General features: G+C 54.3%; 1 protein-coding gene across 1 annotated transcript in view; it reads right to left on the bottom strand.

Annotated features, from left to right (window-relative positions):
- Positions 1-23,758, bottom strand: part of LOC114509361 (2'-5'-oligoadenylate synthase 3) — a 36,767-nt gene that overhangs the window by 3,004 nt on the left and 10,005 nt on the right. Inside the window, exons 8-24 of the mRNA XM_036013652.1 lie at positions 20,813-20,988; positions 19,765-20,015; positions 19,207-19,351; positions 18,355-18,528; positions 16,686-16,971; positions 15,519-15,694; positions 14,966-15,204; positions 13,744-13,891; positions 12,385-12,580; positions 9,723-10,036; positions 7,656-7,929; positions 6,331-6,509; positions 4,632-4,867; positions 4,000-4,141; positions 3,701-3,874; positions 2,463-2,757; positions 642-826 (exon numbers count right to left, since the gene is read on the bottom strand). Coding sequence (XP_035869545.1) covers positions 642-826; positions 2,463-2,757; positions 3,701-3,874; positions 4,000-4,141; positions 4,632-4,867; positions 6,331-6,509; positions 7,656-7,929; positions 9,723-10,036; positions 12,385-12,580; positions 13,744-13,891; positions 14,966-15,204; positions 15,519-15,694; positions 16,686-16,971; positions 18,355-18,528; positions 19,207-19,351; positions 19,765-20,015; positions 20,813-20,988 — 3,590 coding nt within the window. The remainder of the gene's footprint in view (positions 1-641; positions 827-2,462; positions 2,758-3,700; positions 3,875-3,999; positions 4,142-4,631; positions 4,868-6,330; positions 6,510-7,655; positions 7,930-9,722; positions 10,037-12,384; positions 12,581-13,743; positions 13,892-14,965; positions 15,205-15,518; positions 15,695-16,685; positions 16,972-18,354; positions 18,529-19,206; positions 19,352-19,764; positions 20,016-20,812; positions 20,989-23,758) is intronic.

Below are 23,758 nucleotides of genomic sequence, written 5' to 3'. Positions count from 1 at the left end.
GACCTGCTCGGGGTCGCCCCGCAGCCCCGAGCCCTCGGAGCACCCTGGGGCTGGATGTGGGGAGATTTCGCTGATGTTCTGGGACGGGAACCACGGAGCTCAGTCTTCACCTCAGGCTGCAGGGGGCCGGGCACAGACAGGGGATGCGTCAGGCAAGAGCTGACATCGTGTTGGGTGTCTGTGGCTGTGAAAACACTCAGAAACTACCCTGCATGCAAGACAGGATAGAAGTGAAGGCGGGCTAAACCGTCTTCTGGAAAATGCAGCCCCCGGTACCACCTGCAGCCGCAACCTGCCTTGCAGGAGATTAGCACCAGTGTCTGGGTGCCCAGCGGCAGGAGAGGCAGGCTGGTGACTCGCAGGCAAGCAAAGCCCAATGTCACCGGCCCTTGGCAGGCTGGGTAACTTAGATTTCTGCAGGATTCCCTGGGTATCCGAGCAAGGGCAAAAATAAACGCCAGCTGGCAGCTTTGACGGTAGGAGGCGCTCTACACCAGACACAACTTAACGGGGTTAGCGGTGCGCATCCGCCACAAAGATCCTCAGGGTGGAGACGGGACGGATTCCCTGAGGGCAGCCCAGCCCCCAGCGCCCACCCGGAGCTCTCTTGGCCAGTGCTGGTTCCCCACACCAGTACGTACCTGTTTGTACCAGTGCTTTATCAGGCGGATTAAGTCCTTCAGCTTGGTGGGCTTGGAGACAACGAAGTTACGCTGCAGCTCCGTGAAACAGGTCGAAAATTCTCCCCCGATGTGAGAGCTTTTATACACAGAGATGAGCTCAGTGTAGACCCTGGGGGGTGGTCTAAAGCCAGCTTGCACTTGACCTAGCACGGGGGAGATATATTTACCTTATGCCTTCATGTGTACAGAAAGTAACAGCTTTCAAAACATTTTTGACAAATGTAATGTAATTCTGAGCAATTCCGTGGAATTCTATTAGCGTATGTCTAAGATATTGGGGGCATCTCTGGAGTAATGATACCCTGAAACACAGGATATGGTCTATATGAGTACCAGTGGTGTTATTAAAATATTATCTGGTTTTGCACTGTCCAGTGTGGTCTCTGCCAGCCAGTGGGGCTATTTGCAATCAAGTTCATGAAAGGGAAATCAAATTAAACATTTAATTTCTCAGTCGCACTAGCCACATCTCAAGCTCTCACTAGACCTGGAGCAGAGGTATAGAATATTCCTACATCACAGACAGACCCTTTGGACAATGCTGAACAGGAGTTTGCTAACTATGGCCCGTGGGCTAAATGTGGCCCACTACTTGTTGTCGTAAATAAAGTTTTATTAAAATTGTCATCCCACGTGCCAATGTATCATCTATGTATGGCTGCTTTCAGGCTACCGCGGGAGAGTTGTGCAGTTGTGACAGACTATCCATCCGGTCCTCAGAGCTGAAGAGATTTGCTAGCTTGCTTCCAAAACGTCAGCCAACCCCTAATCTACACCGTCATCTTCTCTTTCAGAGACAGCCACCAGGAGCCCTTGGGAGGGCAGGCGCTGGGGTCTTTGGGATCTGGATTTGGAAAACGCCGGAAACAGCCTCCGTTTCTTTCACTCCCCCTTCATGCTTCTGTCGCCGATCACTGGCATCCGTACGGGACACTTTTGCCTAAGGCTGAGGCTGGACGCCCAGATTTCTCGTCTCTGTTTCAGAAACCCCTCCCACAGCCTGTTCTTTCCTTTCCTTCCCTGACCCTGGGGGCCTTGTGTCTGTACGTGTGTACGGGGCTCCTGTGTGCCCCATTCTTAGACACGTAGTGTGGACCACACTACGTGAGAGTGAGCTGGGAGTCCCGGACGTCTGGGGACACCTGAGGGTCAGGTGCGGGACACAGGTGTCAGGTGCAGTGAGTGTCCCCTTATTCACGGGGCACACGCTCTGAGATAGCATATACACCGTGTGTGTTCCTATACACGCAGGCTCTGCCTCTCTCTGGTGTGTCTGAATTCTCAGCATCACTGCTCTTGCGCTTTGGGGACGTTACTGAGTAAAATAGAACAAGGGTGGCTTGAACACAAGCACTGTGGCACCACGGCGGTCAGTCTGAGGACCCAGGTGGCTACCAGGTGACCAGTGGGTGAGGAGTGGATACTGGACACGTCCTATAGACGCTGGACAGAGGGAGGAGTCACAGCCTAGGCTGGACGCAGCAAGGTTTCTTCATGCTATTCAGAACGTGGTGCAATTTAAAACAGTATGCGTTACTTATTTCTGGAATCTTCCATTTCATTTTTTGCGACCACAGCTGGTCACAGGTAACTGAAACCCCGAGAGAGCGAAACCCTGGGTTAAGGCCGGAGGCTACTGTATTGCTGCTATTCCTAATGCCACCTGCTGGGGGCGCTGGACCCACGACCGATTGTTAAGTCGCGTGGCTTTTCCTCCACCTCCTCTGGCCATTGTCCCTATTCGTCCTCCTCCGGGAGCTAAGGCATGGGGACTCTCACCTAGCGCGTCGTATGCCGGCAGCACGTCGAAGTCAACGCTGTCGCTGAGGTCTTTGGACTTGAGGGAGAAGCTCAGCACCCTGGGGGCATCCCATTTTGAAATCTCAAACTTCACTTGGAACTTCAGCTCGCGGGCTTCTCGCTGCTGAAAGGCTTCCAGCTGTTTTCGGATTTCCCGGACGATGTTGCTTCTCTCGTTTTTTTGGGAGGCGTAGCTCCGCAGCGAGTTGATGAACAGGACGATGTCCGCGTCGGAGCCCGTCTTCAGAGCCGTGCCTTTGCTGGTCGACCCCCCCTAGCGAGCAGAGGCAGGCTGCGTCAGGTCCATGGCCACGCCCCCCAGGGGCCCCTGTTGGTTGGACTCATGAACGAGGTTGCCCGCCCCCCACCCCCCGGGTAGATTCCAAGCTGGGGTCCAGGGAGGGCTGAGTCCAAAGCAGACCTTTTTATTTTTCCCACGAATAGACTCATAGGGTTCCAAAGACAGTCATTCTCACACCCTTTGAGTCAGCTTCCTAAAGAGGGCTCCTAATGCGGATTTCACTTTTGATTATTGTGGTTGTTTTGCATTTTCTTAAAAAGTTTTTTTATTGTTGTTCAATTACAGTTGTCCCCATCTCCACCCCCCCCACTACTCTTCCCTGTCATTTTGACTAGAAGGAGTAACAACCCATACCCACGGCCTTGGGGCCGTGGACGGGAACGATCCAATCCACGGAGTCTCTAGCTCAGTGGGTGGGAGGGATCAGGCTCCCGTCACCGGAACAAGAGCGAGGTCACTCTTTGGTTCCGTGCACACCGGGCTTGGCATCTGCAGTGGTTTGGACGGTGGCACCCCAAAGGTATGTCCGCTGGGAAAGCGTGCACGTGATCTTATTTGGAAGAAGGGCCTTTGTAGATGTAATTAAATTAGAGTTCTGTGGGCCCTAAGTCCAATGACGGAGAAGAGAAAGGGAGGAGACACAGAGAGGGGGTGCTGGGAAGATGGAGGCAGAGAGATCGGAGGGGTGCGGCTACCAGCCAAGGACGCCAGCAGCCGGGGGACGCTGCCAGAATCAAAACTGTGTCCATCAGCACCACCCCCACCCCCAAAATCGGTATCCTCGTCACCCACTGCCCCGGCTGCCTCTCCTCCCCCTCCGCCCTTCAGCCTCTGCTGCGGGACGAGCGGTTCAGAGCCCCAGAAAACCGCTCTGCATCTCACCGGCAACGCCCTTCGGGAGAAAGGCCAGGCTCACCTTGACACACTTCTGAACCTTGGTAGTTGAATGCCGAAAGCATTGTTCCTTGAAGAATGTACAGATGATGTCAACGGCACTGTTCACCTGATCTAGGAAAGTCTGGTTGGGCTGCAGAAAGCTCTTGATGAACGCATCCAGACGGTGGCCCGGGGTCTCGTGAAGGGGTGTTGGCTGGGGGAGGTGGAAGAACCCCACCGAGAGTAAGACTACAGCCTGGGTGTGGGGAAGCCCCACCCCCCACCCCCCACTACAACCCCTGCAGCAGGACACAAGCCGTGTTTGGAAATCCCTCTTACCAGAACATTCCAAGATGGTCCGGGTGACTCTTTCAGGCTGGGAGAAGACAGCCAGAGTTGAGCTTCTTCTTTTAGCAGCTGCCAGCACGTCTTGTCTTTGGCCACGTTATTGGTCGGGTCGGTTGGATCCAAGATGACTGGCCTGTGAATTCCATTAGATTAAAAAAAAAAAATCCCTTGGGCTGCCTAGGGGAGGAGAAATTAGTTTGGGAGCACTGGGCTTCTGGTAGCCTGGATTTTGAGTCCTGTGGTTTCTCTCCGTTGCTAAGGCGTGTGTCCTGTCTCTCTGGTCCTGCGCTCTCTGCCTGACAGAGATGTTCCATGAATAACGTCATCAAAGCGTCTCTTCCTGCTGGCCTTTCTTCTCTGTTAGACTCTTCTAGAAAGGGACGTGCCCCTCCCTCACGTGTTTGCTCTGGGCATAAGAACTGACCGTGGTTCGGAACGTGAAAAGCACCGGTCAGGTTTCTCTCCCTCGGACAGACCTCTCTTTGCCTCCCTACCCCACGCTGCTGGCATTCTCCGGGTGCGTCCTGGTCTGAGAAGGGCAGGGCCTGGCTCTCCTGCTGATGGGGAATGGTCTGGCATGCATGATGAAGGGGCGAAGCGGGGGGACCAGGGAAACCCGGTACCTTGGGGATCGGAGCTGCCTCAGGATGACGTTCCGGACGGTCACATCCTCAAAGCTGTAGTTGATCGTCCAGTAGACACACAGCTCCTCTGGCCGCTTGATTAGCTCCAGGACCGTTCTGACGCCTTCAACAAGATCGAAGTTTTCTGCCCCGCACCCCTGCTCCCAGGCATAGACCACGAGCAGCTCCAGAGCATACCAGGATGGCAGGGGTGCATCCTTCAGCTTGTTCTGGCACTGTGGGGGGGAAAAGGGGCAGCGGCTCACTTGGGGACCCGGTTCTTCCCACGTCAGGGGTCCGGACTCAAGATGCCAGATGTCTAGAAGAAGTCCCTGTCCCCAACCAGGGACCACAGTGACACCGTGGCTAAAAGTTGACAGACCGACCATATCACGTGAGGACAAGGCTGTGGAGCTCCTGGAAGTGTCACACGTTGCTGACCGAAGCGTGACTGGGGACAAGTGCAGATGCGGCTCAAACGACCCAATAAACCCAGTGCGGGTTGAGAACATCACCAGTGAAAATGCATCTGATACAGTGAACCCGCCGAATCTCGGAGCTTAGCCCAGCGCTCCTTACAGGTGCTCGGAGTGCTTAGGGTGGGGCAATGACCTTGACCTCCATCTCCAGAGTCATCGTCTTCCTTTTCTTCTCACCGGAAGGGGGAGACAGATGGGCGTTGTGCAGACAGGAGGACAGGATAGGGTGTGAGGATAGGGTGTGTAAACACAAAGTGCGGTATCCAAAAAAAAAAAAAAAAAAAGAGTGGCCGCACAGCATGCTGCGGAGTACGGGCTGTTCGCCCCGGGGACCCGGAGCCGGGCTGGGAGCGCGGGCTCTCTGCCACTGCCCAGCACTGCAAGGGGGCACGTGCCGCCTGTTCCCAGACCAGAAAAAGATCAAAGTTCGAAATACGGTGTCTATGGAATGCCTGTCCCCTTCTCACCATCGTAGTGAAAAAATCTTACGTCAAACCTTCATAAGCCAGGGCCCATCTGTATGTGGCAGTGTTTCCTAAAGTTAAGTATGTACGCAATCCTCACTGTGTATGCATATGTGCATACCTATGTGTGCCATGTGCATGTGTATATATACACACACATGTATGTTTTCATATGCATATACCTTATAACCCAGCAGTTCCGCGCCTGCATCCACCCAAGAGAAAGGAGAGCTTCCGTCCACAAAGACACACCTGGGGCAATGTCCGTGGTCACCTAATCCACAATAGCCCCAATCTGGAAAGGCCCCAGATGTCCCTCGGCAGTAGAAGGGGTCACTGGGTGGTGTGGGCCCACCGTGGACCAGCACAAAACTATGGAAAATGACAACCACGCGCACCGGCACGGACATGCCTCTCGGGCATGGCGTTGAACGGAAGACGGCAGACGCCAAGAGCGGACGGACAGTACGGCTCCGTTTCTACCCGGTGAAATCCGGTGGGAAACAAGCCGAATGAATCCGTGGTGGCAGCTGTCGGGAGCGCGCGCCGTTTGGGGGAGTATTCACCAGGAGTGGGCTTGAGGGCAGGCTCCTGGGGGGCAGGAAACGTGCCCTATTTTGACCTGGATGTGGCTTAAAAAACACATAAAGATGCGTCGCACTGCATCTGGGAGATTGTGGTACTGTGCCCGACTGCTAGTTGATCTGAAACCAGAGGAAATGGGTGACAGGCAGCGATGTACAATCTGACACTCACCTGTTGATACCAGGCCTTTACCAAGAGGATCAAATCCTTCAGCTTCCTGGGATGGTGGTTAAAGAAATTCTGCTGGAGTTTTGTGAAGCAGACTGAGAACTCACCGGGGCTGGCTTGGGTCATGTCCAGGGCTCTTTTGAGGTCTCGGTAGGTCCAGGGGCTGGGCTTGTCGCTTAAGGCTGGCATGGAAGAGAAGGAGGACTTCCTGCTATCACGGGAGTGATCGCCCACCACGCAGGTCGGGTGTGGACGGGGGGGGGGTCACACTTTGTCTCCTGAGCTCGACTCCAGCCCTTGTTTAAGGCAGGCACATACTCCCGACACTTACCGCCCTGCGGGGCCCGAGCATGAGCTGCCTCTAGCCTGACCGTACAGTTGGCACCAGGGGGGCAGGGGGAGGACCAGGATGAAAACTCAGGGCTGCCCGCCTTCCAAACTGGTCATCTGTCGGTGAATGTGAGCCATCAAAGTGTGTGTGTGTGTGTGTGTGTGTGCTCACGTGCATGTGTGTGCTCACCTTAAAGGCACCCTGGCCTGGGGCTTAGAAGACCAGGGCTCTTATTCTAGTTCTGTAAGTCACTGGCTGTGTGGCCCTGGGAACATTCCTTTGCCTCAGTTTCCCAGTTTGCTTCACGAGGGGTCGAATTTGAGCTCTGGCATTTAAGTTTGTGATTGTGTACGTGTATGATGTACCTGAGCTTGATCCTCAGCTTTAACAATGTTAAGTCTTTTCCTTCCTTCCATCCATCCGTCCTCCCATCCAATTACTGATCCACCCACCCATTCAATCATTTGTCCATCTGTCACGCATCCATCCATCCGTCCATCCAGCCAGTCACCCGTGGAAGTCCTTGCCTCGACACTGGCCTGCTCAGAAGGCAGGCGCCCGATGCCCGTGCCCGCTGCACGTTTCCCAAACGCTTGCCCCACCCCCTCTCTCCCTAAACCAACACTCATTCTAGTCTGAGTTCCCAGGCGGGCAGCAGCCTCGTGGAGCTGGTTCGACATGCAGAACCCCGGGCCCTACACCTGGTCTCCCGAACCAGAGCCCGCCTCCTCCTAAGGCTCCCCGGGTGACCTGTGTGTGATCTGTCACAATTTGAGAGGCTCTGCTCGAGAGTCTAGGACATTTTTCCCGAAGTCGGTGAGGAGGTGGGGGAGGAGCCCTAGAGAAGGGACCACTTCTCCTGAAGGCCTATGGCCCCCCACTTTGCAAATCACCAGAGCTCTCTATCCACCACCCCTTTCTCTGGCTTTGCTCTCTCAACACACCCCTGGACACCCATTCTCCTCCCCCACCCCACCCCCACGCACCCAGGGCTCACCCACAGCATCGAAGGCGGGCAGCACGTCCAAAGTGACGCTCTGCCCTTCTGTGGACAGCTGGATGGTGAGCCCCCCATAGGACCCCTTGATCTCCATCTTCGCCTCTAGCCGCCTCTCGAGCTGGGAGGCTTTCAGCCGCTGGAAGATTTTGTTGAGGATTTCATGTTGGTTTTTCCTCTTCAGATCCTGGAACTGTCCCAGGTCGCTGACGAAGACGACAAGGGTGCCGTCGGAGTTGCCCCTTAAGACTGTTTTTCGGCCATAGGAGCCACCCTGCCAGTGACGGAGAAGCAGGTGTGAGGCTCCGGGCACTTTGGGGGGGTGCTCATGGGGCTCCCCAGGGGGCAGTAGTATTTCTTAACTTGAGCAAAAGCCCAGAAGGTCACCATACTCTTAAAGTTGAATGGCAGGCGGCCATTTGTCCACCCAAAGGTTAGGCTGCCCGTGGCAGTACCTTCAGACCAGCCCCACGCTGGAGGAAACTCAAGTGGCCGTCGATACCCGGATGACAAATGTGGTGTATCCAACCCACTGGAGTAGGCTACACCAGGAAATGACACACAAGACCCGCCCGCAACCACAGACCTTTCGTCCACAGGGCGGGTCAGGGAAACCACACACTAAAGCCACGCAGCACGTGGGTTCCTTTGCACAGGGCGACCCTGGCCGTGGCGCTGCACGGCCCGTTTCCCAGCAAACCCCTCGGTCCCAGGCAAACTGGGTGGCTGCTCACCTTTCCATGTATATGGAATTTAAAAACTGGCAAAACGAACCTCTGCTGTCAGAAGTCGGGAGAGTGGCCGCCTGGGGTCAGGGGGAGCAGCAGGGCAGGGAGCCCCCGGGTGCCGAGGAGCTGGGGATGTTTTGCTTCTCGATTTGGGTGTAGGTTACACACGCACCTTGTTTGTGGCCATCCAAACAGACTGCACACTTAGTTCTGTGCCCTTTTCCTTTTGTATTTTTTGTATTTCTAAAGATTTATTTATTTATTTTTAGAGAGAGGGGAAGGGAGGAAGGGAAGGGAGCGAGGAAGAGAGGGAGAGAAACATCAATGTGTGGTTGTCTCTCGTGCACCCCCTACTGGGGACCTGGCCCGCAGCCCAGGCATGTGCCCTGACTGGGAATCGAACTGGCGACCCTTTGGTTCACTGGCTGGCGCTCAATCCACTGAGCCACACCAGCCAGGGCCTGTACTTTATTTTAATTAGAAAAAAAGTAACATTGAGAGGCAGGATGGTATGTGGTTAAGAGTGCACGCTCCTGCCTGGGCCTAATTCCCAGCTCTGATGCCGGCTATTGAATAACCTCCTTGTGCCTCAGTTTCCTCATCTGGACCAAAGCCAGAGACGCCAAGTCTCCGAGTGTCTTTCCTGCTGGGGCTAGTGGGTGTGTGCAGGGGCAGAGAGGGGAGTCCCCAGTCCTGGGGAGTGTGGGGGTGGGGAGAAGGTTCTCTTACCCCCTCCCCACCCTGAGGTCCTGGCACCCTCCCAGCGCCCTTTCTTCCCCAAAGGCCCAGAATCTTCAGCTTCGGCCCTGGGGTTTTGCCCCTAGCACTATCCATTTCTAACTGGTGAGAGCCCCCAAACACCTCTTGCTGGAAAACCAGAGAGCAACTTTTGGGTAGTTTCACAGGAGTCCTTTAGCCTCAGTCTACTGCTCTGTAAATGGGGAGGATAGAAACAGTAACCGTGAGTAATCACAGCTAATTTACTGAGCACGAACTATGTACCAGGCCCTGAACTAAGAATAGGATTCGCTTATGCCTCATAACTCTTCCAGATGGGTATTAGTCTGCTTCCATTTTACAGATTCAGGGACTGAAGCACAGAGAGGTTAAGCAACCCACCCAGGGTCACACAGCAGTAAGGGGCAGAGCCAGTTGCCGAGCCTGTGTTCCTAAATTCAACACCCACCTCATCCTCTCACCCGAGGAGGGGGACGACAAGACGACGTAGGGTGCCCCCAGGGTCTGGCACACAGTAGGTGCTCAGCACCAAGCCACTCTGCCTTTCGGTGACCAGGGGATATCCTGGCTCCCAGAGGCCCTGACCCCAGCCCGGACTCACCATGGCTACACCTGTCACCGTGGGGAGCTCCCTGGCGTCCTGCAGGGCGGCACAGATGGCGGCCACGGCTACGTCGATCCGTCTCTGACAGTCGTCAGGGGGTCTCAGGAAGGTCTGGATGTGCTGGACCAGGCTCTGTGCAGGCACTGAGTCCACGGGCGTCGGGCAGGCACTGGAGAACCAGCTTCCCATCGTTCTCGCTGGCTGCTGAGGCGACAGCGTACGGCAGAGCAGCAAGCAGAGGAGAAAGAGCAGCTCTGGGCTCTGGGCTGAGAGCCTGGATGCTGAAATGCCCAAGAGCCAGGAAAGCGAAACTCAACCGCACACGCCCAGCTGAGTTCCTCAATCCCAGGTCCCGCCCGCCCTCGGGTCCGGTTACCAGACTTTCCGGTGTTCCGGAGGAGGAGCCCTCCTCCCCGGGAAACTCACAGCCTCCTGAACCTGCTTACCTGGGCTTGGGACGTGCTGGACCCGCCCACCCACCTCCTGGAGCACACTGCCTGCCCGTTTTGTGGCCCGTTTCCCCCTCCGTGAAACTGGGGTGCCTCTCGGATTGGATGAACAGGAGAATGAAATAATACCTGCCACATGCTTAGAACAGGGTCTGGCAGATGGCCATGGCTCTGCGTTGGTTAAGCAAGTAACATTTTATAGGGGCAGAAGTCCTCTCTGGAGGCTCCTTTCCCTTTCTGCCGTTCCCAGGGACCTGAGAACTCGGACTCGGTCAGAGCAGTGAGGAGAAGGAGACCCAGAGAGGTGACTGCCCTGCTCAGGAATGCGCACGGCAATACCAGGGCTGAACTGCACTCGAGTCCCAAGGCGGTCAGCGAAGCGGGTGGGGGCTTCCGTGTGCCTGGCCCCTTTCTCAGCACGCACGGAAACCTGCAGGGCCTCCTCAGGCACTTACCCCACCCGGCAAGGACGGAAAGCGGCCTCAGAGGCACACAGTTCCGCGGGGAGACGTACATGCAACTCCTGTACCCGCAGCGATGAAAAGGCAGCTCCAAAGCACACGTCCCCAAGGGGTGGGAAGAACAGAGCCTTTCTCTGCCATGATGATTAACTTTGTATGTCAGCTCGGCTGGGCCACGGTACCCAGACATGTGGTCAGACATGATTCTAGATCTTTCTGGGAAGTTTTTTTTTTTTAAATGAGATTAATATTTCCATCAGTGGACTTTGAGTACAGCACATGGCTCTCGAGAGTGTGGGGGTGGGCCCCGTCTAATCAGTTGAGGGCCTCCGTGGGAAAAAGACGGCCTTCCCTCAAGGAAGAGGGAGTTCCACCAGCAGACGGCCTTCAGACTGCTGCTCTTCCCTGGGTCTCCCTCCTGCCAGCCTGCCCTGCAGAACTGGGACTGGCCAACCTCCATAATAGCATGAGCCAATAAATCTCTAGGTCCAGATCTATGCATCCTATTGGTTGTTTTCTTGGTGTGTGTGTGTGTGTTCGTGTGTGTGTAGAGCCTTGACCACTACACCTGCCCATTAAGGGCCCTTTCCTGTCCTTCCCTGACTTTCACTGTAACACCCAGTGGTCGGCTGGGCAGGGGGCAAGAGGCTGCTTTGTTAGGTGAATGCAGGGAGGCTCAGAGAGGTGGAAACATTTGCCCAAGGTCACACAGCTAATAAACTGTCTGGCTAGGTTCTAATGCCACACTACGTAATCCCAAGGCCCGGGCTTGCTTTATTACTACTTTTTAAAGACTCGATTCTGCAGTCATTGGAAACACGGAGAAGATGTACACAACGCGTACAAAGAACACCCTGGTGTCCTCACCCAGAAGATTTTACATTTGCCCGTCATCCTGTACGCGCATTTTATCACTACAATTGCTACTAAGGAATTGGAGAGTGTATTGCTGACATTATGCCCCTTTATTCTTTTTTAAAAATGCTTTTTTTTTCAAGCAGTTCTAGGTTCACAACCAAATTGGGCAGATGGCCCAGGGATGTCCTGTGTACTCCCTGTCCCCACACAGTGGGACACTGGTTACAATTGATGAGCCTACATCGGTTTCATGAGCCTATGACACACAGTAATTACCCAGGCCCCTTTACTCTTAAATACGTGCACCTGTAACCCCTAAGAACAGGGCTGCTTCCTCTCAGCCTCCCTGTCCTCCCCTCTGGCGGAGACCACACCCTCGCCCACCCAACAGACGTGCACAGCGCCTATGCCAGGGATGCTGTCGCGGATGCCGCCCCTCGGCCCCGGGCATCCATGCCTCCTTGTGCTCCGTGGGGTGGGAGGCGAGACATCACTTCTTAGATGCCCTTGCGGCCAGAGTTCCTGCTGTAATTCAGATTGTTTCGGAGGAGACATGCGGGAGGTGCCCTCCTGCAGCCCTGGTGGCGGCCAAGTCCCTGAGAGATGCCGGTGGCTGCTGGAGTCCATGTTCCCGGGTCTGGGCCCCAGCTTGGTGGGTGTGAGGCAGTGGGGGTGGCTGCAGTGGCGTTTGCTGCAGCAGCAGCAACAGCCTCCTGACCACGCTGGTCTAACATTGGAAATTCCGGTGCTGTGGTGGTTCCACCCTCCTTCCGCCCACCTGGGGGTTTAGACGAAATCCCTTTGGACACCCGGTTCCCGGAGTGCTTTCTGCTCTCCGTGCCGATCCTTCACTAAGAGGGACCCTGTCATGGGGCTGGAGGTCGGGGGTACCTCCTGCACAGACCGGGTGGGTTTGCGAGGGAGGGCGGAAGGAAGCTGGCTGGGCACTGGCATGGGGGCACTGACTCCCGTTGAGGCTCTGGGGGTGGAGGATCCCACTGGTGGCACCGTAGCTGGGCAGGAGACATGACAGGAACTCAGTGAAAATCCAGGAGGGCATGTAGGGCATGGCATTAAGGTGTGCAAACTGGGGGCGGGGTGAGGGAAATGGGAAAGGTGAACAAAAGGAAACCACCAATGAAAAGGCATCCAGTGAAATGTCCAAGGAGAGGGACTGCATGACATGCAGATGCCCATCCCCTCTGTCTCAGTCTGTGGCAGGCAAAAGTAGCCGATCTGGGCATGCTGTCCTTCTAGCAGCTGAGCTCCAAGAGCTTCTCAATGGGCCAAACATACAACGTAGATCTGTAGCTACTTCTTTCTGTATCCAGGCCAGACATAGCTAATCAATCACAGCACTCATGCCATTGTTTTCCTCTACTGCATTTATGGCTGACATCACTAGTTGATTAGGTCACTTCGCAGCTAGGTATCCATTCTTCATGATCCTTCAAAACATAGGGCTTCAGGCAGCCACGACCACCTGAGCGTGGCTGACACACAGATAAAAGGTCTACAATCTCTGAAAAGTTCGTAGACTGGGGAAGAAGGGGCAGCCCCCGGGAGCCAGAGATGGGTTTCAGCAGGAGGAAGGGTGTGAGCTGGTGTGGGCCAGCAGAGGGAAGTCAGGGAGGAGGAGGGCATTCTCGCCGGGGGCGGGATGCAGCTGGGAGCAGAGAGGGAGTCATGAGCGTGAAGGAGAAGGAGAAGCTGGAAACCCAGGCTGGCGCCCACCCATGGAGTCTGGACTCCCCCGTGTAGGCCGCCAGGGCAGGGGAGTGTTTGAGACATGTAGTGCCCATCGGATACAAGAGGAGACTCACTGGGGCTGGGTAAGCAGAGCGGGCTGCCACGAGGAGAGCCCCAAGCTGGGGGGCAGGGTCATCAGTTGGGAGGCTGGAATGAGGACGAGAGTGAAGTCACCAAGTCTCTCTCCCGCCCCCCTCACACACACACACACACACACATCTGGCAGGTGACCCCGAGGCTCCCCGCACCGAGGGCTGGCATCCATCTGTCCATCAGGTACGACCACTGATTTTCTGGCCTTCACACAGCAGCCTGGGGAAGGTTACAGAGCATGGTGGTTACTGGTCCCCTTCCCAGAGAAGCTCAGACGGTGTGAGGAGACAGGACATGGAGGCACAGGGGCCCCTCTGGGCCAGGACTGGGCCCTGCCCCCTTGGGAGGAGCACGCCCTTCCCCCGACCACACTGCCCCCAACAAAGGGTGCTCCCACAGGTCTCTCACCTTCACTGGCCACGGCAGGATGGGGGTACCGTCTCTGTCCAGGCAGCACGGGGCAGATATGTAGGCGGCAGCTTCCTCCGCCAGCAGGTCCCAGCGCGCACTGTGGCCCAGGATGCCCGTCGGGTCAGCCGGATCCAGGATGATGGGCCTGCAAGTCTCATGTAAGGTCAGTCATGTTCCTGGGTAGCCACCTGCGAGATCGCTCGAACTATTCTCCTTCACCTAACACTCTACAGGGGGCAGGGACAGGGATGGGGCAGAACCAAGAGACTCCTCAGTGCTCCAGGCACACACTTGACGACCGAATGGAAAATAAGCTACGCTTGGTACCCCTTTTGTCCGTCTGTATCCGGGGCAGACATTACTAATCGATCACAGTGCTCAGGACAGACTTGCCCCGCCTGCAAGCAAAGCAGGCATTATTAATCGACCGCAGCGCTGGTTCCACCACTCTCCTTGCATCTGTGGTCCCTAACAGATGAGGCCACTCTTTTCAGGGGAGACAGTTCACAACCTCAGTGTCTTTTTCAACACATCACTCTAAGAAGCCACTACCCACAGACTGGAGATACATCACACACTTGTTACCTCTGTAGCATGTGACAGGTGGGCAAAATCCCCCCAAATGGGACATGCTTGTGTTCCCTGGTAGGTTCATAGGCAGGGTTGCCAGATTTAGCAAATATATATAGAGGATGGTCAGTTAAATGTGAGTTTCAGATAAAAAATGAATATGGTGTTTTTTTTAAAAGCATATCCCAATGACTGCCTGGGGCATTCTTATACTACAAAGTTACTTTTTTTTTTTTTTTTTTTAGAGAGAGAGGGAAGGGAGGGAGATAGAAACATCAATGTGCGGTTGCTGGGGGTCATGGCCTGCAACCTAGGCATGTGTCCTGACTGGGAATCAAACCTGCGACACTTTGGCTCGCAGCCTGTGCTCAATCCACTGAGCTACACCAGCCAGGGCCCAAAGTTACTCTTTATTTATCTGAAATTCAAATGTAACTTGGAGTCTTGCATTTCATCTGGTAACCCCTATTCACAGGTGGACCAGGAAACGGATTGCCTGTCCCTTAGCCGCTAAGGACATTACCTCTAGGAAGGAACTCGGTTCTACAAAGTGGATTTCCCTGTCTCTGCTCTGTGCCCTCAGGCAGTGGGGAGAGACAGTGAGGGCCCTAGGACCGGACACTCGGGGACACTGAGGGCGGGTCCGCACCTAGCCTTCTGAAGCTGCATCCTCAGGAAGTCTCTGATGGTCTCGTCCTCGCAGTCATAGTTGATGGTCCAGTAGACGCAGAGCTGGCGGTACTGGGTGACCAGCTCCAGGACGGTGCGAAAGCCCTCGGCCATGTTGAACCGGGGGTCCTGCCCACCCTGCTCCCAGGCGTACACTGCCAGGAGCTCCAGCCCGTGCTGCGGGGGCAGGGAGCCTTTCCCCTTGTGCTTCTTGGTGCACTAAGAAATGAGGAGAAAGATGGGGTACTGGTCCATATTGACAATGAAGGAGTATGGGAGGGACCATCCCGAAGCCGGAAATCACCCCCAAACTTTGACTGAGCACCTCCTCTGCCAGATGCCTTGCCATGCATGACCCCCTAAACTCTTGTGACGTAGTCCTGTCAGCCCCGTTTTACAGATAAGAAAACTAAGATCCTGTGGCAACGTCTCTTTCTGCTACACTGACGCAGGGTTCCCGCCAAGGCTGGGCCCGCCTCCAGGGCAGAGCCTAGGGCCGCCGGCAGGGGGCGCCCGCCCGCCCGTGTGCGAACCTGGCGGTACCAGTGCTTCACCAGTCGGATCAGGCTCTTCAGCTTGGTGGGGCGGGAGACGATGAAGTCCCGCTGCAGCTCCGTGAAGCAGCAGGAGTACTCGCCCGCGTTGCTGCAGCTGCGGATGAGGTCCACGTAGACGCGAGGGTGGGGCCTGCAGCCGGAGCCCAGCTGGCCTGCAGGCAGGGAGAAAGTCCCCCTCACTGCACTTCCGGGGGTCACAGCGAGGCCCATGAAAGAGCTTCTGAAACCTCCCACTCCGGTGTTTCCCTGAGTGGTCTGGGGTCCACTGGAGGCCACGGGTGTTTTTAGGTGGGACACAGGTGTGGTGTGACCCAGGGCTGCATCTCTGGGGAGGCTCCTACCCCCGTTTCTGCCTGCTTTCCACCCACCTGCTTCCCCATCATGAACAAAGTCTCAGCTCGGAGCTAACAGATCTTGGATGGTTCCCTGGCTCATCTCTCTAACAGGAGGCCCTGCAGAGGACAGAACTGTGTGTGGGGAGAGTCGGCGTCACGCTGGTCCCAGTGCACCGAAAGGCACTCCGTGATATCCAAGCTCCGGCTCTCTGGACTGAGGAACCGAATAGGTTCAGATACATTTCTGGATCAGTCTCTCCCTTGTTTTTCTCTCCTACGGGTTTTGCAAAATGCAGGGACCAAATCCATTGAGATCCGGGGGATTTCCTCACTCCACAAACTCTCCTGTCCAGACACAGAACTGAACAGATGCAAATTTGTGTCTGATTTGTTCAGGGATTTGTGCTTTGTGTCTGGAAGGGTGCAGGGCACATAGTAGGGGCACTTATTGGACTGAGTGAATGGGCCTGTGGCGGGTGGGGGAGGTGCACTCAGACACTCGGATGTCCTCGTTGTCAGATGAAGACACTAGGGCTCAAGGCAGAGGAGGTCCCTTGTTCAAGGTCACCCAGCATGCTGGTGGAATTGATGGAACTAGAACCCGGCTCAGGGCCACTGGCCTCCCATGTAGCACCTTTGTGCTAATCGGAAAAAGGTGTCCTTTCCTCCAGACACTTTGTGGGCAAGTTGGAATAACCACACACATCCACAATGCCTACAATATGAATGGGGGCATGGCCTCCGCACCGCCCCTGGAGGGTCCTGCCTCCGCCCTCCCCCCCCCCAGGACTGTGCCTCGGCCCCTCACCTAGGGCATCAAAGGCCGGCAGCACATCAAAGTCCACACTCTGGTCCGGCATCGTCTGCGACGCCAGCGAGAAGCTCAGCACGCGGGGATTCTCCCACCTGGAGATCTCGAACTTGACTTCAAACTGCTGCTCCTGCTTGCATCTCTCCAGCTGCGCTCGGATCTCCGACACGATCTCGGCCCGCCTGCTCCCCTGATCGGCGAACTGGTGGAAGCAGCTGAGGAACACCACCAGGTCGGCATCGGAGTGGCCTTGCAGCGCGGTTCCTTTGGCCGAAGAGCCGCCCTGGGGAGAACGTGGCGGGTGGCTTGAGCCCCGACGTATGGCTCCATGTCCCCCTGCCGGAGCCTGTGGGCTCTGGGCTCTGAGACAGGAACTTGCTGTGTGACCTTGGGCAAGTCGCCTAACCTCTCTGTCTTAGGTCTTTACTATGGGGCTAATACGTGGTATAGTTGTGAGAAAAGGAGATGTGCAAGGTGGAAGTTTAAACCTTTCAACAAATGCAAAATTTCCCACTGCACCATGTTTGGGGGCTGGGAGGGATTTGAGAGTTTTCTTTCCTCCCTCCCTCCTTTCCTCCCTCCCTTCTTCCTTTTTTCCTTTCTTTCTATTTATTTTTAGGCCTGCAGTTGGTTCTCAAGCCTGTCTGCAGCAGGAGAGCTTTAAAAATGACTGGGACCCGGCTCCTATGTCCCTGGACTATGATTTAATTTCCCTGGGAGGGGGCTTAGACATCAGTGTGTATACACACACACACACACACACACACACACACATGCCTGCCTGTGATTCTCAGTGAAGGCGCAGTTGAGAACCAGTGAGTCAGCAGCATATTGTCCTCAAGGACTATGGATGAGGAAGGCAGGGATCAGAGAGGAGAAGGTGTTTGTCTGGGGTCACACAGCAAGTCACCAGGCTAGCACCTACGTCACTGACACTGTTTCCAGAGTGGACCTGTGTCTCCCTGTGACTCCAGTCATGAGCCGAGGGCATGTCTGCTGCAGCAGGCGATGCGACTTCATGCAGCCCTAGCATCCTTTCTGCCTTCTGGGAGCAGCATGGGTTTTCTTGGGGGGAACCATCCCTCCCCCACACTCCACCCATGAGGTCCACATAGGGCCGACTCCACCACGTGACCCAGGCTTGGCTGGTCAGCACATGATGTCTCTCTAGCCTAGTGACTGGTTGAGGGATATATCACCAGGCCAACGAAACCCAATTCCAAGACTTCTTTGCATTGTGAGAAAAAACAAATCCCTTTCTAGAAGCTTAGAGATGCCAAGGACCATCATATGGACAGAGACTGTCCGAGACAGAAGACAGAGCCAGAGCTAGAAAGAAAATCTGAGTCCTGATTATCTTGTGTGGGCTCCTGGATGCAGCCGTGCCTGAAGGCAGTATGTTCTAGGGCCTTTCATTGGCATCAACTGACACATTCATTTTATTGCTTCTTTGAAATCAGCTGTCATGAGCGACCAAAAGAAGCTTCTTGGGCATATATGGACCCGCCCTCAGCCATCCACCCTTGACCATGTTCTGCTTTCTCCCCGTGTTTGGTTTTGTGCTGTCTGCCACAGGGGTCACAGAAGTAGGTCAGGCCTGGTCCGGGCCTAGGCACCATCACCAGCCTACAGGACCCTCTTGGCCCACAGCTGTCTGGGGACTCACCTTGACCACCTTGAGCACTTTGATGGGAAGATTCTGGAAGCAGTTTTCCCTCAGGAATGAGCAGATGGTATCGACAGCCTTGTGCACTTGACCCAGGAACTGGCGGTCGGGCTGGAGAAAGTCACTGATGAACCTGTCGAGGTCCCTGGCTGGAGTCTGGCGAAGGAGAGCGGGCTGCGGAGAGAACCCGGTGGGGTCAGCGCGAGGCAGGGTTCCCTGCGAACACCCGGGCCCCGCCCCTGGTCTCCCGTGGTCTAATGGTTCCCACGATCTCCTAGAGCTCCCTGCTCTTCTCAGCTGGTTGGCAGACCACGGCATCAGAGGGACAAGTTCAAGTTCTGGCTCTGCCAGCACCACACAGCCTCAGTCTCCCCATCTTCACATGGGGGCAGGAATGAGGCCCAGGCCTCATCAGATTGTCCTGAGCATTAAGAGCTGGCTATGAGATTTTGCTGAGAAGCAGCACATGCGATAAGGTAGCTGTGAATGGCCGCTGTCTGAAGCAGAGTCCCCAGAGGCAGAGCCTGTGACGGGGACCCTTGCGCACGTGATTTGCTGGGACAGTGCTTGCAGGAGAGGGGAGTGAGGGAAGCAGGAGAGGGTGGGGGACGCTCAGCTGGAGAAAGCTTGTTCTGGACCCCCCGGGGGGCTCTGCAGCATGACTTGCATCGTGGAGCTGGTCCTGCCTTGAAATGGGGTGCACATGTCACTCAAGCAGTGGCTGAGGTGGACCAACCTGTGTCTGGACTGTGAGCCATCAGTTTCCAACACTCCTAGCGGCTGGAGGGGGGTGGGGGAGGGGATGTGGAATGGGGCACCCACGGGGCCCCGCCTCCAGGCCCCACCTCTCACCATCACATCCCAGGGCTGCACTGGTGCCCCGTCTCTACCCATGAGGCAGGCCTGCTTCTCCAGGGCGGCCGCTTCCTGGGCCAGCAGCTCCCAGCTGCCCCGGCCCACATTCCAGGTGGGGTCGGCAGGGTCCAGGATCAGGGGCCTGGGGACAGAGTGGGTGGGCGAGCAGCGGGAGGGGGGGGGATGTGAGAATCAGTGAAGGAGTTGGGGGGGGTGGTGAGAGAGACTGGGAAAGGGTGTGGGGGCTGGACGGAGAGAGAAGAGTGTCAGCACCTTCGGGCTGGTGCAACCTCGCCCAAGCACAGCAGGGTCCCTCCTTGGCCACCTCTATCAGGAAGCTACTAGGTGGCCCCTTAGTTTCCTACACGGTGCTGTATCGTGTTAATAAAGCGGGCCCTGTGCCTACACTTCCTGGGCAGAGTGCAGAAGGGAGCAGAGTGAGGATGGGGTTGGAGCACCCAGACCCCACCCTGGACCCCTCCTGGGTATAGTGATCCCAGGTGGAGAGTGGGGGAGGAGGAGGATGCAGGGCAGGGGAGGAGGCAGAGGGTGCACCTGGGCTTCTGAAGCTGGCCCAGGAGGTGCCTTCTGAGCGCTGGGTCCTCAAAGCTGTAGTTGACTGTCCAGAAGACACGGAGCTGCTGGTGCTGCTGGACAAGCCCCAGGACGGTCCTCAGGCCTTCGGCCATGTGGAATCGGTGCTCCCCGCTGCCCTGCTCCCAGGCGAAGATGGTCAGGAGCTCCAGGGCGTAGGCTGGGGGCAGGGGGGCACAGGCTGGCCATTCCCCTCTGTTCTGGGCGGCAACCTGTGTCACCCAAGTTAAAGAATCAGCAGTGCAAGCACCGACCCTATGCTAAGCATGGCCCTACACACTTGCAGAAGGAGGGGAATAAAAGCACAAAACCACAGATAGAACAGAACCTCGGGGGTGGACTGGCTCACCCTTCTCACTTCACAGGTGAACAAACTGAGGTCTGGGAGGCGGTGGACAGTGACTTGCCCAAGGTCGTAGAGTGAGACCAAGCAGCTCTGACTAGGTCTTTGCCTAGAGTCTCTCCTCAAAGGATATATGGGGTGGTCACAGAGGAATGGGGTCTGTGACATATTCATTGTGATATTTCATCACCTGTCACAATAGTTAGCAATAGTGGGCGCTCAGTAGATGGTTGAATAAATGCGTGTGTGAACGTGAGCTGGCATTCAGGGAGGCGTTTGCTGGGGGAACTCTGAAAGATGCTCCAGATTTAGCATGTGTTGCAAAGATGATGGTGATGGAGGAGCAGTAGGAACAAAGACTTGGAGGTGAGCAAAGACCGGGAAAGCAAGAGCAGTGGGAGGAGCTATGGCTAGAGAGGGGCGGTGAACCCCAGCCGCAAGACAGGAGAATTTGGGGACTTGATGGAGAAGAGCTTCTATCTTAGCCTGGAGCTTCTGGGTCTGGGCAAGACCTGCAGGGTGGAGGGGGAGGTCCTTCTGCTTGGGATAGCCAATAAAAAGCAAAGGAGGGCGCACTGGCTGTGTAGGGGAGAAGCTGATTGGCCAAAGCGGTTGCCTTGGCAGCGACTGATTCCTAGAAGGAGCCAGGCGGTCCTAAGGCCTCACCTGGCGGTACCAGTGCTTCACCAGCAGGATCAGGTTCTTCAGCTTGACTGGGCGGGTGTTCACGAAGTTCCTCCGCAGCTCTGCGAAGCAGGCTGCGTGCTCGCCCTCCTGGCAGCCGCTGCCCAGAAGGGTGCAGTAGACCTGGGGGTCAGGTTTGGTGCCAGAGCTGAGCTGCCCTGTGGATGTTGGAAATAAATGCATTTCTAATTGAGGTGAGTAGCATTTCCCAACTCAGCCACTCTCCAGCCTTTAATATTTGAACATTAATTATATAATGTTGCAATCAATAATACACAATCTATAACACGGAATAACAATCAGAACTCTTACTATTTTTAGCAGCAACTATGTACCGGGGGCTTCTCAGTCATTTCCGCTAACTCACCCAATAGCTTTGCAGGTGGATAATCTTGCACCCAACCAAGCTATGTAGCAAAGTGGTTACGTGAATGAGCTTTGGAGGCAGACAGGCCTGGGTTCAAATCCTAGCCATGTGACCTTGCCTCTCTGGGCCTCCGTTTCCTCATCTGTAAAAGGGGGATAATGTCCACTTCACAAGGCCATGGTAAGAATCACATGAAATCTACACGTACAGTGCTCAGAGCAATAGTCAAAACATACCATGTGCTGAGCAAGCACAAACGGTTGCTATGATCAATATTATCCCCCACAGAGAAAACCAAAGCACAGAGAGGAAACTGGAATGAGTCCTGGACCATTCTTTCATCCTGCGGGCACTCTGGATCACGTGCCTTCTCCATGGAAGGTGACTAAAAAAATCACCTACTCACAGAGAAAGGCTTCAAGGAAGCTTGCTGCCTTGGCTGTGCGGGGGGCGGGGAGGAGCGAGGGAGAGAAAAGTCTCCCAGGAGAAGGTGAGACCCCGCCCCCTGTGCGCGTGAAGTCTACGTTTACAGAATCTGTGCAGGGAGGAAACCCCAGGCTACTGAGTTGCGGTAAAACTGGCTCGGGAATCAGTGAAACTCTTGGAGTTCAGCTAGAAGCCCAACAAACACTCGGTTCCCTGGGGATATTTCTCCGCCCTAGAGCAGAAGGAACTCCCACGGCAAAAGGAAAGAAGAGAAAAGCCCCACACACCCTGGAGATGGGCTCACAGTAAAACATTACAGACCACACGAGGAAATGGCCTGCCATGAGGGGGAGTCAGGTAACGCAACCAACAGGAGAGCAAACGCTTCGGGACTTGGAGAGAACAGGCCAGTCTGAGAGGCTAAAACAAACATGACTAAAATGGAGATAAAAGACACTGAAGGCACAATGAAAGAAGAGGAGCCTATGAGCAAATAAGTTGACTTGAGAAATCCCTAAATAGAACTTCTAGAAGTGAAAAATAAAGTCACTACGATTTTTTTAAAAATTAAGGTTAGGCAGCAGATTAGACACATTTGAAGGAAGTAAAATGGAAGATAGGTTTTGGAGCAACTGAGCAGCAGGCCACCCTGAGAGATGGGCAGAATGGGGGTGATGAAGAGATGGGGAGGGTGAAGGGAGATACTATTAAATAGAAGTTCCGGAAGCACAGGATGGAGAAAACAGGAGAGGCAATGTTTGAAGAGACACTGGGAGACGTGCTCCCAAAACTAAAGGAAGAATCGCCTCCTCAGATTCCATAAGCGCAACAAATTCCAAATTGTCTAATTAAGAGGAAATCAATATGCACACATATCAGAAACTGAGCAATACTATGGACTAAGAAAAGTCTTAAAAGCTACCAAAAAGGAAAGTAAAACCACACACACACACACACACACACACACCCCATCAGCAAAGAAGTAGACAGCCGACTTCTCATCAGCAACCATGGAGATCAGGAGACAATAGAAACTGAGGAACACAAATGGGAAACGTTTCCTCAAGGAGTGTAGCTGCAACAGAAAGGATTTGTAGGCAAAGTCTGGGGACACGGACCCCTCATAAACCCTCTCTGAAGCAGTACTACTACAGGATCTATTTCTGTAAGAAGGAAATGAATCCAGAAGGAAGAACGGGGAAAAAGGAGAAAATGTTGCTAATTATGTTCACTGATTTTAATTTGCACAAGTTATAAAAAAAAAAGCAAAAGAAAATAACCGTTCTTATTGTTAGTGTCTTGTATGTTAGTTCTACTATAATAACTCCCTCAAAATTATTACATTATTGGCCCTGGCTGGGTCGCTCAGTGGGTTAGAGTGTCATCCTGATACGCCAAGGTTGCGGGTTTGGTCTCTAATCAGGGCACATACATGAAGCAACCACTGATGCATAAATTAGTGGGACAACGACTGAATGTTTCTCTCTCTCTCCCTCCTTCTATCTCTAAAAAAATCAATAAGTTAAAAATTATTATGTTACTATTGTTGGTTCCATCTTTGTCTTCTAGTTTTATGTTATTTATAAAAGGCACAATTAAAATTTGATAACATACCCTTACAAATAAAAAACGGGAAAAGGTATTTCAGGAACTCTCGAAAGACCAGTGCAGCACTATGAGTATCAGACAAAATGCTTGAAGGCAAATAAATATTTTAGCAAGAGTGAGGGTTATTACTTAATGATAAAAGGAACAAGCCAGTAAAAACATAATTATATACTTACATGCTCCTTAATAATATAGCCTCAACATATTAAAATCAAAACTTTCCAGCGTTCCAAGGAGAAACTCGTAAACTGCATTCAGAGGAGGAGATTCCAGTGTCCCAGTTATAAAGTCATAGACCCAATGAGCAGAAAGTAAGTGGTATAGATCCGAACAAAGACGATAAGCCAGATCTAAAACATCCACCTAGAAGCCTGCATTCAACAGCGGAGAGCATGCATTCTTTTCAACCTCGGGAACCCTAGGAAGTGCCACCAGACTCCAAAGAACTGATATTTGGGAGGTACATTTTCTGACTACAATGAAAAATAGACAAAGATAGCCCTGGCTGGCATAGCTCAGTGGATTGA

Source organism: Phyllostomus discolor, chromosome 13 (genome assembly GCF_004126475.2).
Source record: "Phyllostomus discolor isolate MPI-MPIP mPhyDis1 chromosome 13, mPhyDis1.pri.v3, whole genome shotgun sequence".
Classification (NCBI taxonomy): Eukaryota; Metazoa; Chordata; class Mammalia; order Chiroptera; family Phyllostomidae; genus Phyllostomus; species Phyllostomus discolor.
The sequence above is the reverse complement of the archived record's forward strand: the minus strand, read 5'-3'. Positions and strand labels throughout refer to the sequence as shown.